Below are 14,221 nucleotides of genomic sequence, written 5' to 3'. Positions count from 1 at the left end.
TTTCGCTTATACATTGTGAAATGCTGAGTGTTGCTGAACTTTCTCTTCCTAACTAGCTATACCTGGTGGTAGAGTCAGCTATCTTAACTTTTTTCGTCCACTTCGCTCTAACTTTGACATCATTGTCAGTAACAATGCATACTCGACTTGGTCGAAGTCGTCGTGGCCTAACGGATAAGACGTCCGGTGCATTCGTGTTGAGCGATGCATCGGTGTTCGAATCCCGCAGGCGGGTACCAATTTTTCTAATGAAATACGTACTCAACAAATGTTCACGATTGATTTCCACGGTGAAGGAATAACATCGTGTAATAAAAATGAAACCCGCAAAATTATAATTTGCGTAATTACTGGTGGTAGGACCTCTTGTGAGTCCGCACGGGTAGGTACCACCGCCCTGCCTATTTCTGCCGTGAAGCAGTAATGCGTTTCGGTTTGAAGGGTGGGGCAGCCGTTGTAACTATAATTGAGACCTTAGAACTAATATCTCAAAGTGGGTGGCGCATTTACGTTGTACATGTCTATGGGCTCCAGTAACCACTTAACACCAGGTGGGCTGTGAGCTCGTCCACTCATGTAAGCAATAAAAAAAAAAAAAAAAAAAATACTCGTTGCGGATTTTATCGCACCTAGTTACGCTGCATATCTACCTCAGCTACTTTTTTTTACTGCCCTTGTAGACAAACGAGCATACGGCCCACCTGATGGTGAGGGTTACCGTCGCTCATGGACGTCAGCAATGCCAGGGGCAGAGCCAAGCCCCTGTCCACCGTTAAGTACTTTTGGAATTTCTGAAGTCCAAGGGCGACGGTAACCACTCACCATCAAGTGGGCCGTATGCTCGTCTGCCTACAAGGGCAATAAACAAAATATTACTCTCCACAAGCCTCGTTTGAAGAAGGACATGTCATAGCGTTCGGGAAACACTGTGGAGGGGAACTCATTCCAAAGCCGGATGGTACGTTCCAGAAAAGATCTCTGAAAACGTACTGTGGATGAACGCGGTGGCTCCAGGTAGTATGGATGAACTCTACTCCGGTGGCGGGCGGTGCGATTGTAAAAGCGAGATGATGGGATTATTTCAAACAATTTCTCAGATGGTATGCACGTTATTTTGGGCTGCAGCCCATGTTTTTCTGCCATACATAATAATTGACCTTATTACGTTACTGAGTTTGACGCATTTTTTTCCAAAGAACAGTATCTTGAATCTATTGAGTTTTTAAAAAAAAATACAATTTGGTTACTATGATGAGTCCTTCGCATGTTAAAGAGAATAATTTCTGCATGTCGCAATTAACTGGATAGGTTAGTAAATCAAAGCAGAAACTTTTAAAACACAAAAATTTTAGTAATGATGAAGTATATTTATATGCCAGGAAATGAGCTTATATGAATCAGAATTTATATCCTGTCAGCCTGCCATTATCGGTCGGCACTCCACGGCAATAACAATAATGTATTTTTAAACAGAGCTAAAGCATTTAAATTTAATGTACCTAACTAAATAATAATAGCAATGTACAATACAAACGGACAGACGTGTCCGTTTCAATACGATTTTTAGAGACCCTCGTACAAGCCTGTGATAGCTATCGGCAATAAGCCTGTTAATCACAGAAACCCCTGAATATAATATGCTTTTTGTCCGCTGTAGTGAATTCGATCTCATTTGCCATGTCCACCTACCTCCTTTGGGACCGTTTCTTAAAGAATTAATTAATTAAGAATAACCCTTATTTCTTCAAAGAAGTTGACAAGCATTAGTTCCTTGTGATTCTGTGGGATTCAACTACCGTTTCGCTGCGATTTTGTACCCACACTTTTGCATTCAAATCACCCATGACAACATTGTAGTGGGTCTTAGTGGTGAGGTGAAGTGCTTTTGATATGTCAAACATATCCACCACATCATTATCCTAGTGTGTTGAGGTCGGAACGTAGGTAAGCCTGCATAATCTTGAGGCTATACTTCTCTCTTAGTCATATTGATTACGAGATATGTTACTCTGTTCGACACATTGGAGATTTCTACAAAGTTGTCTAAGATGATTTTATTACCAAGAACCCAGGCCACCTTAGATTAGCTGGTCTGCCTTCTCTATGATACTTAAGGTAAACCAATTCTAGAGTAAGTGTCCTTCCCCACTCTTCGGATTTCACACGGCCCCAAAATGTGTCTGCCACCTTCCCAATTTCTACTTCGAGTTGTCAGGTGCTTGTCAAGCCGCGCGTGCGTATGTTGTACGTCGGCAAGATGAGTCTACGGCAGCCGTGATCCGTAACTTGGGATCTTCGCACACCCAGCCGTGCTGTCATCGCGACCGCCGCCGTGATAATGGGCAGCAAGGCGACCGAGAACTGGGGACCGCGGATCTAGCTTGCCATAATTGGGTTTGCTCGTAATTGCCACGCTGGGCATGCGGTTTGACGATCGTAGGGTGCTGCTACTCGCGAGGTACCGTAGTTAGCCTATTGCATTTCGGTATCTACACCTGTTTTCGTAATAGATATACCGTCATCAAACAGTTGACGTGAATACTTTAAGCTATGATAGAATTGTGCAGGTCTTTACTTTGTCGCCTTTTACTATACCTAAGTAGGAAAGAGGTCGTCTATCCTAGTCTCCAGGTCACCGCGTGGCGAATATGCTTATGCTTATTAGAATATCTTCTTTTCAGCCTTACTTACCTGTACTGTTAAAACTATGACCTTACAACTCGTCTCAAGGTGAGTGGCAGCATTTACGTTGTAGATGTCTATGAGCTCCGGTAACCACTGAACACTGGGTGGGCCGTGAGCTCGTTCAGACATCTAAGCAATAAAAAAAACAGATTTGATTAACCACAGCCTGAATCTAGATAAAACCATTTTTTTTTCTGTTTTTCACATGCTCATTCTAATACCTATCGTGTCATGAGTTAGGTACTTTTCATTGATTGACTCACATTAGGAGACCTATGCATGATTGAACCAGTTTGGACTCAATACTCACCATTTAATCACTATCAATCTACATTACAAGAAATTCACTATAGATCCATGTGAAACAACAATTTATAGAAAATGATTTAATTCAATATGTTAATATAGGAACATAAAGGATTTCAAATAAGAATATAATTCATACTTAAAAATTAAATTATATTAAAATAAAAACAGCTCTCTGATCACTTGACTTTGTAACAAAATTAAGTTTAATTCTATTATTTATAGCAAAAAACATTCACTGAAACATACTGATTCAATGTACAGATATTATCCATTCTCACTTTACTTTACCTACACAATTAATCTCGATACCTCAGTATATTATTGTAGATCACATGTTTAAAGTTTTTTCAGTACATATTTGTGTCAATAAATCTCAAAGCTCTGATCTTTCTTTAATACCTTTCTCACCTTTTTCATTATTTAACTCTTCGTAGAGACAAGAATCATCAACTCCTTTCAAAGCATGTTTTGTACATAAATATATTTTGAGATCTTCTTTACCCTGATGGTTCCAATACCAGTCTTCGACGGCTATTTCGTTCTCTTCTAAAAGGCTTTCACATTGTGTTTTCATATGGGTGATTTCAGCAGAAGGTTTATCCCACAGTTCCAATGGTATTCCGAGATCCACTTTTACACCTTTATCTACGAGACCGTGAAGGGTCTTAAATGTTTGGCTCATTCCTTTGGCAAATCTTGTACTATCGGACCTTTCTTTGTGAATATTGTATTCTAATATTCTATCGCACACACCCTCTAAAGATTCGATAAGCCTTAATTCAGATTTCTGATATTTCGTTTTCTTTTTCGGTTGAACATCGTCGAGGGAGTATCCGATTTCAATAACTTCATGAACTTTGCCGGTCTCTTCGAGTCTGTTCTGCAATTCCGTTGCTAGAATTTTGCAAACTTCACATCTATTGGCGTATTTGACACCGACATCTTCTTCTGATTTAATATCATTGTCGTCACGACAAATAACATTCCTTGATAGAAGAGCAAGTATACAAATTAATTTAATGAAAAACATTGCTTTTTTTCAATAACAACAACAACACCACTTACCATATTAAGTGTATAATCTATGCCACTTACAATTCTATTTATTGACTGTATTTATTATCTATGACTCAATGACCTACTTTTTTTTTAAAGTGATTTTACGACCTGGTATCTAAAGCCTTTAGGTCAAGTCTTATTTTAATTTAAATGAAAACTTTTTTTATATGAAATAATGATACCTATTATGAAATGAAATGAAATTGATTAACATGAAACGTGGCATGGCATGAAATAAAAACGAAATGAAATGAGATGATATGGGATGAAATATAATCTCAATAAAATAGTGGTCATTTACTAAGACTATTTCAGTGTACTTTTTGGGAGGATCCCGAGAAGTTATGTTCAGCGGCTTTGTTTCATTTTACCACATTTGTGCACTTTCACAGATACTAAATAGTTAATAAACCACCGTTATTACACATTTAAACATGACGAAACACTAAAAAGACAAAATAAAACAAATCAAACTTCACTGTTCGCGTTCGCGCCAAAAAAACCTCTAGAGACCAACTTTTTTTATTCTTATTTTTACGGCGCCGCGAATTGAAAACGCACTGCAAGTCTATTAAAAAGATCATTGTCATAATGACAATCCTGCCTGCCGACTAGTGACTTTCCCAACCAACACTTACAGGGTATCCCAAAACTCAATGATAAGCTGGTACCAGACGATAAACCAAAATTTATTAGTTCTGGAGCAAAATAGTGGCTTACTTAAGCGATAATAGATATATTTCAAATAAAGATGAAAATAAACACCTCTGGTCCCTTTCTTAAGTGTTGCTATCACAAATTTTACAATTATGGAGTGATTTTAAAGTCGTAATCTAAAATAACGTTTTTATTGATGGCAGTCATAAATCAACGTAATATTCACGGCTAATTTAGTAAAATAAATTGTTTTATTATATTATTAATAGTCTGTAACAAATATACAGAACCCAAGATATTTCATAGGTTCCTGAATATACTTAACATTTTCAATTTTCATTTCTTAAATAGATTTTTTAAATTCTTTTTAAATTAGCAAAACCAAAAACAAGAACACTCCAAAAATACATTTATTTATTTATTTATGTACACACAGAAAACAAGACACAGTACAGAGTAATAGGAAAATTATGTACAAAGGCACTGCTTATTTCTTTGAGAAATCTCTTCCAGCAGACCTGCGAGAGGATAATGAGAATAATAATAAAATGTGATAAGTGTGTGTAGAACAAATAACACATAAATAAATTAACATGTTAGTCAAATGTCTTCAACTCATGTATTTTGTCGATAGTAAGAGAAAATGTTTCATAAAACTGTGGTAATGTCAAAAAATCCAACATAGCATGCTGTGAAGGTATTGTAGAAACCTTTTATTTGATTTAATTAGTGATAGTCTTTTATTTCAAAAGAAAGACTACTTGCTAACCACTGTGTCCATTCATTTGATACTTTCTTGTCCAAAGTCACTTCTTGAAATACTGCACTGACACTTTTCTCCTGAAATCCTAAATTTTTGAACATTTTAATACTGATCACATTCTGTAATGATATTTTTGCTTCAAATGTTTGTATTTTTATATACTTTATTCCATAAAGTAACATTAATTTGACAGCTTCCCAGCCTCTTTTCTTTCCTCTGGCTGATGGTTCAGCTATCATTATTTCTATTTCTCCTATAGCCAACTCTTTGTCAGTTATGAATATATTTGTATCCCCAATCATTGCACCTGAAGAAATCATAAAATGTATTAATAAATGTTTTCTTTAGTGAAAATTAGTATATAATTTGTTTTTATGAAACTTATTGATGGGCACATGCACATGAAACATTACACAAAACATGAAATCATTGATCTTGTTAAGCACCAGTATGATTTTATATCACATCACATTTTATTGTGAGACTCCAATAAATATGTTATAAAATAATATACTACTGCCCCAATTTCAATATAATTTAACACTGATAATATTTTCTTTTATTGGCTAATTGGATTAATGAACATAGTCTACTAAGTACTAATTTCATTTCTGTATTTATGGTAGTATACCTGTTTCATCGAAGGCTGTATTATTAAATATATCCTTGTCCAAAATGATAAATGTGCATTCTGAAAAAAAGCAATCACATATAATATAGATCAATCACTTAATTAAATATGATGAAGTTTGTCCATAATGCTAAATGATTATTAGTTAGTTTTAACCCATTCCGACAGGAGCCCTCTTCTTCGATATAGCGAAGGCGTTCGACAAAGTCTGGCACAACGGTTTGATATACAAACTGTATAACATGGGAGTGCCAGACAGACTCGTGCTCATCATACGAGACTACTTGTCGAACCGTTCGTTCCGATATCGAGTCGAGGGAACGCGTTCCCGGCCCCGTCACGTCACAGCCGGAGTCCCGCAAGGCTCCGCCCTCTCCCCGTTACTATTCAGTTTGTATATCAACGATATACCCCGGTCTCCGGAGACCCATCTGGCGCTCTTCGCCGATGACACCGCCATCTACTACTCGTGTAGGAAGAGGGCGTTGCTTCATCGACGACTTCAGACCGCAGCTACCACCATGGGACAGTGGTTCCGGAAGTGGCGCATCGACATTAACCCCACGAAAAGCACAGCGGTGCTCTTCAAAAGGGGTCGCCCTCCGAACACCACGCTGAGCATCCCTCTCCCGACTAGGCGCGTCAACACCCCCGCCCCCGCCGTTCGCCCAATCACGATGTTCGACCAGCCCATACCGTGGGCCCCGAAGGTCAAATACTTAGGCGTCACCCTCGACAGTAGGATGACATTCCGCCCCCACATTAAGACGGTACGCGACCGTGCCGCCTTCATTCTAGGACGTCTCTACCCGATGATATGTAGGCGAAGTAAAATGTCCCTTAGAAATAAGGTGACACTCTACAAAACTTGCATACGCCCCGTCATGACCTATGCAAGTGTAGTGTTCGCTCACGCGGCCCGCATACACCTAAAAACATTTCAAATTATTCAATCCCGTTTTTGCAGGATAGCCGTCGGAGCCCCGTGGTTCGTCAGGAACGTCGACCTCCATGACGACCTGGACTTAGAGTCCATCAGTAAGTATCTTCAGTCGGCGTCCATGCGCCACTTCGATAAAGCGGCACGACACGAGAACCCTCTCATCGTGGCCGCCGGTAACTACATTCCCGATCCTGCGGACCGAATGGAAAGCAGTCGACGTCGCCCAAAACACGTCATCTCGGATCCTCCTGATCCACTAACGGTGCTTTTAGGTACTTCAAGCACCGGTCACCGTTCTCGTCGAACCCGTCGCTTGCGACGAAGGGCTCGACGAGTAAATTAACTCTCAGACACAGCCCACTGAGTTTCTCGCCGGATCTTCTCAGTGGGTCGCGTTTCCGATCCGGTGGTAGATTCTGCGAAGCACGGCTCTTGCTAGGGTTCGTGTTAGCAACATCGTCAGGTTTGAGCCCCGTGAGCTCACCTACTAAAGTTAGGGTTACGCTGACATAGCCTCTCAAGGCTATCAGCTTAGGTAGGAAAAAAAAAAAAAAAAAAAAGTTAGTTTTTCGTGAAGATGTCATATTGTATAAGTTTTAAGGTAAAAGTTATTAAGTAAGTAGTTTTATTTCTAAGTTCAACAAATATCGCCTAGTATGAAACGAAGTTAAAATAAAAATTTTTGTTGATAAACATACTATCTTCGTCATCATGCCATGTTTTTTGCATTTCGTACTCTTGTTCTAAATTTAATGGTTCTGAAGCTGTTAGCTTTTGTAATTCTTCGGACTTCATCCATTCATGATAGCTGAAAGATTATTTTGAATGGCGTGCATTATATATAATATATATTAAATATTTTGTACATAATGATTTCTAGAAGAAAATTTGGAAATTTTCTGGAGTTACGTTTTCTATTTGCTAAGTACATACACAGGTACATGATGTTTTTTGTAAGGAACCAAAATTATATTTGCTCCTACGATTTTGGTATGACTATTTAATTTCATTGCTATCAATGCAATCTAGTATCTACAATTTTGTCACGCTATTTTCAAACAAAACAAGTTTTTTCACCGTCTGTCACTCAACTCAATGTCAATCATGTCACAATAATTCATAGCAATAATTCCATTTTTTCTGGAAAGGCAAAGGTATACTATACCACCTAATCTTTAGTATTTTCTGTTTCAATTATGAAAAATGATATGGAGCGCAATTAAATGAATTTAATGGCATTTAGAAATATTTTGAATTCCTTGTTATTGCTTGATAGATCCACTAAACAGGCAAAGGCAAAGCCGTAACTCAGCCTATTCTAAAAAGGGTATGAAATGAAATTAATCTTAGAATAAATTCAATGAGGTGAGAAGATAACCCTGTAAACGTTCTATGAAATTAAATTAACACCGCTCGATAGCCTTTCACAATTATTCTGAGGTTATTTAATTTAATATATTCCAACACCGTATTTAATCTCATAACTTGCCGTTTTGTTTTTTTTTTTCACTGGGCCAGTCTTGGATGTTAGCAATTCCAGGGACAGAGTCAAACAGCTGTTTATCATAGCCAAGCCTTGTTCATATTCGTCAATTATTTTTTGCACTAAACAAGGCTTCAAGCACAACTTACAAAAATAACATTGTATGTGATATGTTCCCTTTGCTTATCCAATTGATGAATGAGACATTAAAAACAAATTCTTTTGAAACTCTCAAACTTTCAAACTGACTCAAACTCTAAGGTTTAAAATTTAAAACAAGTGTACCTAATATTGTTTTAAGTTTGGGATAGTGTTTGTTGTTAAAATGAATCAGTATCACACGGAACGACGCTTGTGCATTTGTTACAGCTTACTTGCCGGCCTCCTCACGATATCAATAGTATGCATTGCAATTCCGTATAATCACTGGCGTGTGTCTTTGGATATGTGTCCTGGGAATTTCTTGGAGAACATTAGTTGTGGTTGTATATTGAATGGGGTCTTTACATCCCAATCCTTCAATGGAGGACACAACTCATACTGTTTATACGCTATATTCGCTCCTATTCCTGTTATAGTTTATGCCATTGTAATGGCATTATTTCATATGTACAGAGTGTGCATAAATAATATTGGTAAATATGAAGATGAAAAAACAACAGAAATGGAGGAAATGTAAGTAATTTTATTAAGGCAACCTAGTAATTCAAATTTAGTTACAACTGAATACAACCTGTTGCAATTGGCAAACAACAAATGTACAAGCCTCATCATGCTAGATTAGGATAGGCTTGTATTCCCCCCTTGTGTCGCTTTTCTCACTACTGAGAGTTGCAACTCTCTTGCTGCATCATTCTCTCCTTTACAATTTTCTTCCATCTGCTGGGATCCTTGACTTCAATGGAGGGCTTAGTGGAACTTGATGTTCAGGCAAGATCGAATTTGATCTGATCATCTGGTAGGACTGGGTAATCTGGGACGTTTTCCCGCTATATTTTCAGTCACCATCAGCTATCTGAGTACTTGGTACTCCAAGCTTGTATTAGACTCGGTTCAAAAAATCACACTGTATGTAAAAATAAAAATACTCTGGCAGCATAATTATGGTGAATCATCTACAAACTTGCTCTTAGCTTAAAATTGTTGTCAGTGCAAGTGTGCTAATCTTAAAATTGATTTATAGATTGCAATAAAAAGGAGCACTATCATTAAATCAAGTTTAAAAGTAGGATGTCTTAATCATAATAAGAATATTATTAAAATTTTTTATGTGTCACATTTATAGCTTAGCCATATAATACACAAACTATCTATGCCCTATTTGCTGTTATCTGCTTTATCAACTTTCATGACGTGATAAAAAAAACACATTAAGAACTGTATTATACATTGAATGAATCATCACAAAATAAATTTGGAAAATGCAATGTTTATTTATGAATTATCTTATTTCATCTTAAGGATTGGGTCATCCTTTACAAACTTCAGGATCAAGGATGAAGACAAACATCTTCTTATTTAAACTCAAAAATTAGTTACTTAGTAACTGATAAATTCTGTGATCAATTAGTTAGTTAGTTAGTTAGTCAATTAGTCTCTACTTGTTAATCTCAGTTCTTGGGTATTTCTGAATTGCAATATGTATTTGTTTTTGGAATAACCTTTCACCACATTAAGGGTCACCTTTATTAGGATTTTTGATAAATAGTTCAGGATCTATGAGGACTTTTGCAAATTGCTTTTCTGATAACATTTCCAACAAGAATGATGGTGTTGAAAATGTAATTCACCATTTGACCATATCAACCATCAGTGCCACAAATGCAGGAGTTTGATACCATTAATAATGTTGATTTTCTCTTTGATATATTATTTATCTTCGATTCTCTGGTATCTCATCTCTCTAAGAACAAAAATAGACTTTTACTAATAGTCACATAAGTAAAATGACTAAGAAAACCTCACACAAAAATAAAGCATCATGTAAATATACTTACATATAAAGACGATGACAATTTTAGAAAAAGTTTTGGAACATTTTTAAATCATACAATAGTCAATAAGAAAGTAAGGTATACTAAATAACTAAATTGTAATTTGATTTATATTATAGCGAAGGAAGATCAATTGTAGTCACATCAAGATCTCAAGTAACAGATTCAAATGACTCTGTCATCTATTGCTGGATACCAACATCATGTCTGGCTGCCATTCTCTGTCTATACAACTTAGTGCATGCTATAATTACAACAGATGGATATTTTAGAACATGCACACAGTACAGAGGTGCACTAGTCAGGGTAAGTAATGTTTATGATATCTGCAATGTTTTATTTGTTGGAATAAACCTATAACTAGGTACTAAACTGTTGTGGGTTGAGAGAAAAGTAATTGCTATAAGTTTAAGTAAATACAGACATAGGCAGTAAACATACTTGTCCAATATATAATTGATTGGCCATTAAAACCACAATGATTGTGTGATTGTTCACAACTTCTTATCCATACCTACAATTAGAGATGAAATCAATTTTTTTGTACCAAACACAAAAGGCGACTTAACATTCAATCAAACAAACTGGCAAACAATCTTTTGCAAGGAAGTCACAAACAAGACCTCAAACGACATGCAATACTTGAAGTGGATCAAAGATTTAGAATTGATATTATTAATGAACAAAGATATTGATGTATATTTGTAGACTTTATCATATTTTGACAATGGACCCTGTTTGCCCACTTTTTGGACCAGCTTATGTACTGATAGTCTTTAGATTAATTGTAGATTAATAATAGAGAAAAAACAAACAAGCAATGAATGGAACGAATAAGTCACAGAATCTAACATTATTAGTATATTAAGCTAAGATTTCAAAGTTTCCTACTCTGCTTGAACTACTGATATAATTTAAACCATTCTGTGTCTTTCCATCCTGTGTCTTTTTTATGTTATGACTACCATCTGACCACAGCACCAATTCTAAATATATTTCTACAACTCAGAAGAATATGGAATACACTTAGGGTTAACTTTCAACTCAATTTCAACAACACAGAAACTTTACCTTTATGTAAATGTATGTGTTTATTCTTGCAGGATCTAAGACAGAGTGGATCTTCAGCAATAGCTATACATTTTCGTCTCAATTGCCAAGCCATTTTTGACTTTATGGATTACGTACATAATGACTCCCAAAATAGTCGCAGAGGAGATTACATAAATACAGGGGCATCGTTACAACTGGCTCTATTCGCAACTTGGGCATCTGTTGTTTTATGGATAGTCATTGTTGTTTTCACTGCTCTCAGAGCTTACAGAGAGAGGCATGTGTTAACATGTTGCGGCAATTAGATAAGTATGGACTTGCACATTACTGACATGTTTTCAGTAGCCTTATGGCAACATTTTTGTTATTTTTGCATCAGTATTGGCAGTTTCTAAGTGATATCAGCAGTTATGCATTCCGGTTTAAGGGTACAATAAAACTATTGAAAATATGAAATCATAAAATTGATATCAATATAACGTACTTAAGTGTTGTGGTATATAAGAGCCTATTACCGTGTAACAGCAATTCCTGCCATGTGGTATGTTGTATGAATCAAGATTTTTCCATGATCGTGCTTCAACCAACAGCCTACAAAGTTTTCCCAATCCGGCATTCTAAGTACGGCTTAAGGCCCGCAAATAGAAATCTTGACATAACTGTAAGCAAATATGGCGGGGCTCGTAGACCCCGCTTAAATATATATTTTTGAAAAGTATACATATCGTAAATAACGATACAGTACAAATATAATTGGTTGTATTTTTACCTGTTAAGTTATGTGCCTAGTTCATACGGTGTCCGTACTGAGAATATTTATAATGTGTACTAATGTGTACATTGTTTTAACTATATTGCGTACTTATTTATGAGATGTCTGGTCCGCAAAATATGTTCAGGCCTTTTATCAGTTGAATAATTAAAACAATTAAAATGACAATTGGTCCCACCGGAATCCGGTTACTGCACTGTTGAAGGTGGGTAGAAATAAGGAGCATCAACTTATAAACAGGACAAGTTGAAAAAGCGTCCACCTGTAAAAATTAAGCTATTAGCGGCATTTACACACTCTATCGCGCGTTCTTAGGAGCGTACAGGATTAAGCGCGGGAAAGCCTGCACGCTCATTCGCGCGCGATTATATTTTGTAAGTTTTGTTTACGCTACCCGTTCTTTCGCGCGCGATTGCTCGTTTTTGTCTTCCTCAGCGGAATGAGCGGCCGTGTAAACTGTAAAGGCGGGATAGATCGCGACTATCTGGCGCGTGTTGTAGTGTATGCAATTCATACCGTTTTACTGAAGAACGCGGGTGTTACGGTGAAAAATGCATAGAAGATCACGCGTGGCGCATTATGTTGGGCAAAATTTAATTGCAAAGTACAATTAAAAATAACACTTGTTTGATTGTTAACTGTGACGTTTCAGTTAACAATTAATCCATTTTTAATTGTCCCTGCAATTAAACTTTAATTAAATTTAAATAAAGTAAATAAAAATAATAGAAGATGGAGGAGTAGCCTTTAAGGCACAGGGCAGGGTTGTCACAAGGTTGACTGACGTTCTTACAAAGTCAGCAAGAAGCCGTTGGTTCCAGGCTGCGCTAAATCGTTATTCGTGGGAGTTATTAGGGGAGGCTAGGCCCTAGGGTACGTCGACTCATATGTCCATTTCAGATATTTCTAAATCCGTAAAAATCTTAAAAAAGTATGGGTCTTCTATTGCACGTAATGGAATCATAGAATTGATAAAATATTTCAAAATATTTTCGTCGAACTGATATTGGGTTGGCTTATTTTTATCAGATTTCTTTATTTTGCTTAATTTGGTTTTGGCAATATTTTCGCTTTTTTCTTTTTCTCTCTTTCTCTTGGCGTATGATTTGTACTCCTCAATACATTTGCTGTCCATGTTTCCTTTTCAAGTGGCTTAGAAAATTAGATGTACAATTGTTATACCCTTTAAATTTAGTCACCATAACTTCAGGGTATTTCTTGCACAGAGCTGTGATTTTATTGCCCGATGATTCTTCAGGCAGGTGCTTAAAATATATATCGCAAACTAAAAGAAGCCGCAATTGCCGCGATGAATGCCGGCGAAATCATCGGCAGTGCTGGTTGATGGTAAGGGGATAAAGAATATTTATCGTATTTTAAATCTTTCTTCTTGTTACTATGGCGCCACCTATATTGGCTCCCTTTCAGTGGACACTTTTTAATACACTGACATGGTGCTCCTTACTTCTATCCTCCATGGTCAACTAGCGTTTGGCAGCCTGCTATAGATACTAAACTTATTCTGCCAGCTATCAACATTATGACTTTGTCAATATATTATAGACAAGAACTTTTATTTTAGATAGTTTTCTTTAAACCTTTTTCGTTACAAATATTATCTAGTATAGATCTAAGTATGTTAAATGTTAGTACCATGTAAGCACTGCCATAAAAGTACCTTATTTTACAACGATTTAAAAAAAATAATGGCAAATACAAATAGACTATTGAGCACAATATAGTTTTTAAGTTTTTAAGTTATTGTAATGGTATATCGGCGCAATTTAGTTAACTAAGATGGTTAGAGTTAACTGTTTTCACAATGTTAAATTTTATTTATTTTATTTTTATTTATTTATTAGGCACACAATA

The 14,221-nt window shown here is 36.4% G+C and overlaps 3 protein-coding genes across 3 annotated transcripts; 1 reads left to right on the top strand and 2 right to left on the bottom strand.

Annotated features, from left to right (window-relative positions):
• Positions 1-3,056: 3,056 nt before the first annotated feature.
• CNPYb (FGF signaling regulator protein canopy b) lies at positions 3,057-4,072 on the bottom strand. The gene has a single exon (XM_028184160.2). It carries the CDS (start codon positions 4,022-4,024, stop codon positions 3,368-3,370), a length of 657 nt encoding a protein of 218 aa, XP_028039961.2. The 5' UTR covers positions 4,025-4,072; the 3' UTR covers positions 3,057-3,367.
• A 1,034-nt stretch (positions 4,073-5,106) lies between these two features.
• Positions 5,107-8,142, bottom strand: Mnat9 (microtubule-associated Nat9). The gene is made up of 4 exons (XM_028184177.2): positions 7,981-8,142; positions 7,746-7,855; positions 6,105-6,164; positions 5,107-5,780 (listed from the first exon to the last, which is right to left on the bottom strand). Exons 1-4 carry the CDS (start codon positions 8,055-8,057, stop codon positions 5,437-5,439), a joined length of 591 nt encoding a protein of 196 aa, XP_028039978.2. The 5' UTR covers positions 8,058-8,142; the 3' UTR covers positions 5,107-5,436.
• A 577-nt stretch (positions 8,143-8,719) lies between these two features.
• LOC114250350 (uncharacterized) lies at positions 8,720-14,221 on the top strand. The gene is made up of 3 exons (XM_028184180.2): positions 8,720-9,205; positions 10,644-10,830; positions 11,628-14,221. The coding sequence occupies exons 1-3, from the start codon at positions 8,856-8,858 to the stop codon at positions 11,880-11,882; spliced, it is 792 nt and encodes a 263-aa protein (XP_028039981.1). The 5' UTR covers positions 8,720-8,855; the 3' UTR covers positions 11,883-14,221.

Source organism: Bombyx mandarina, chromosome 15, assembly GCF_030267445.1.
Source record: "Bombyx mandarina strain Sakado chromosome 15, ASM3026744v2".
Taxonomy (NCBI): domain Eukaryota; kingdom Metazoa; phylum Arthropoda; class Insecta; order Lepidoptera; family Bombycidae; genus Bombyx; species Bombyx mandarina.
This window is presented reverse-complemented; position numbering and strand designations above follow the sequence as displayed.

What these genes read in the sequence shown, in the direction of transcription:
- Mnat9 (XM_028184177.2), bottom strand. Translation starts at nt 8,057, where the DNA reads ATGAAATTAAATAGTCATACCAAAATCGTAGGAGCAAATATAATTTTG. An exon ending in AAAAAACATCATGTACCTGT is followed by an intron (nt 7,856 to 7,980) that starts GTATGTACTTAG and finishes ATAATCTTTCAG; the next exon opens with CTATCATGAATGGATGAAGT. An exon ending in TACAGCCTTCGATGAAACAG is followed by an intron (nt 5,781 to 6,104) that starts GTATACTACCAT and finishes TGATTTCTTCAG; the next exon opens with GTGCAATGATTGGGGATACA.
- CNPYb (XM_028184160.2), bottom strand. Translation starts at nt 4,024, where the DNA reads ATGTTTTTCATTAAATTAATTTGTATACTTGCTCTTCTATCAAGGAAT.
- LOC114250350 (XM_028184180.2), top strand. Translation starts at nt 8,856, where the DNA reads ATGAATCAGTATCACACGGAACGACGCTTGTGCATTTGTTACAGCTTA. An exon ending in ACAACAGAAATGGAGGAAAT is followed by an intron (nt 9,206 to 10,643) that starts GTAAGTAATTTT and finishes TTTATATTATAG; the next exon opens with CGAAGGAAGATCAATTGTAG. An exon ending in ACAGAGGTGCACTAGTCAGG is followed by an intron (nt 10,831 to 11,627) that starts GTAAGTAATGTT and finishes TTATTCTTGCAG; the next exon opens with GATCTAAGACAGAGTGGATC.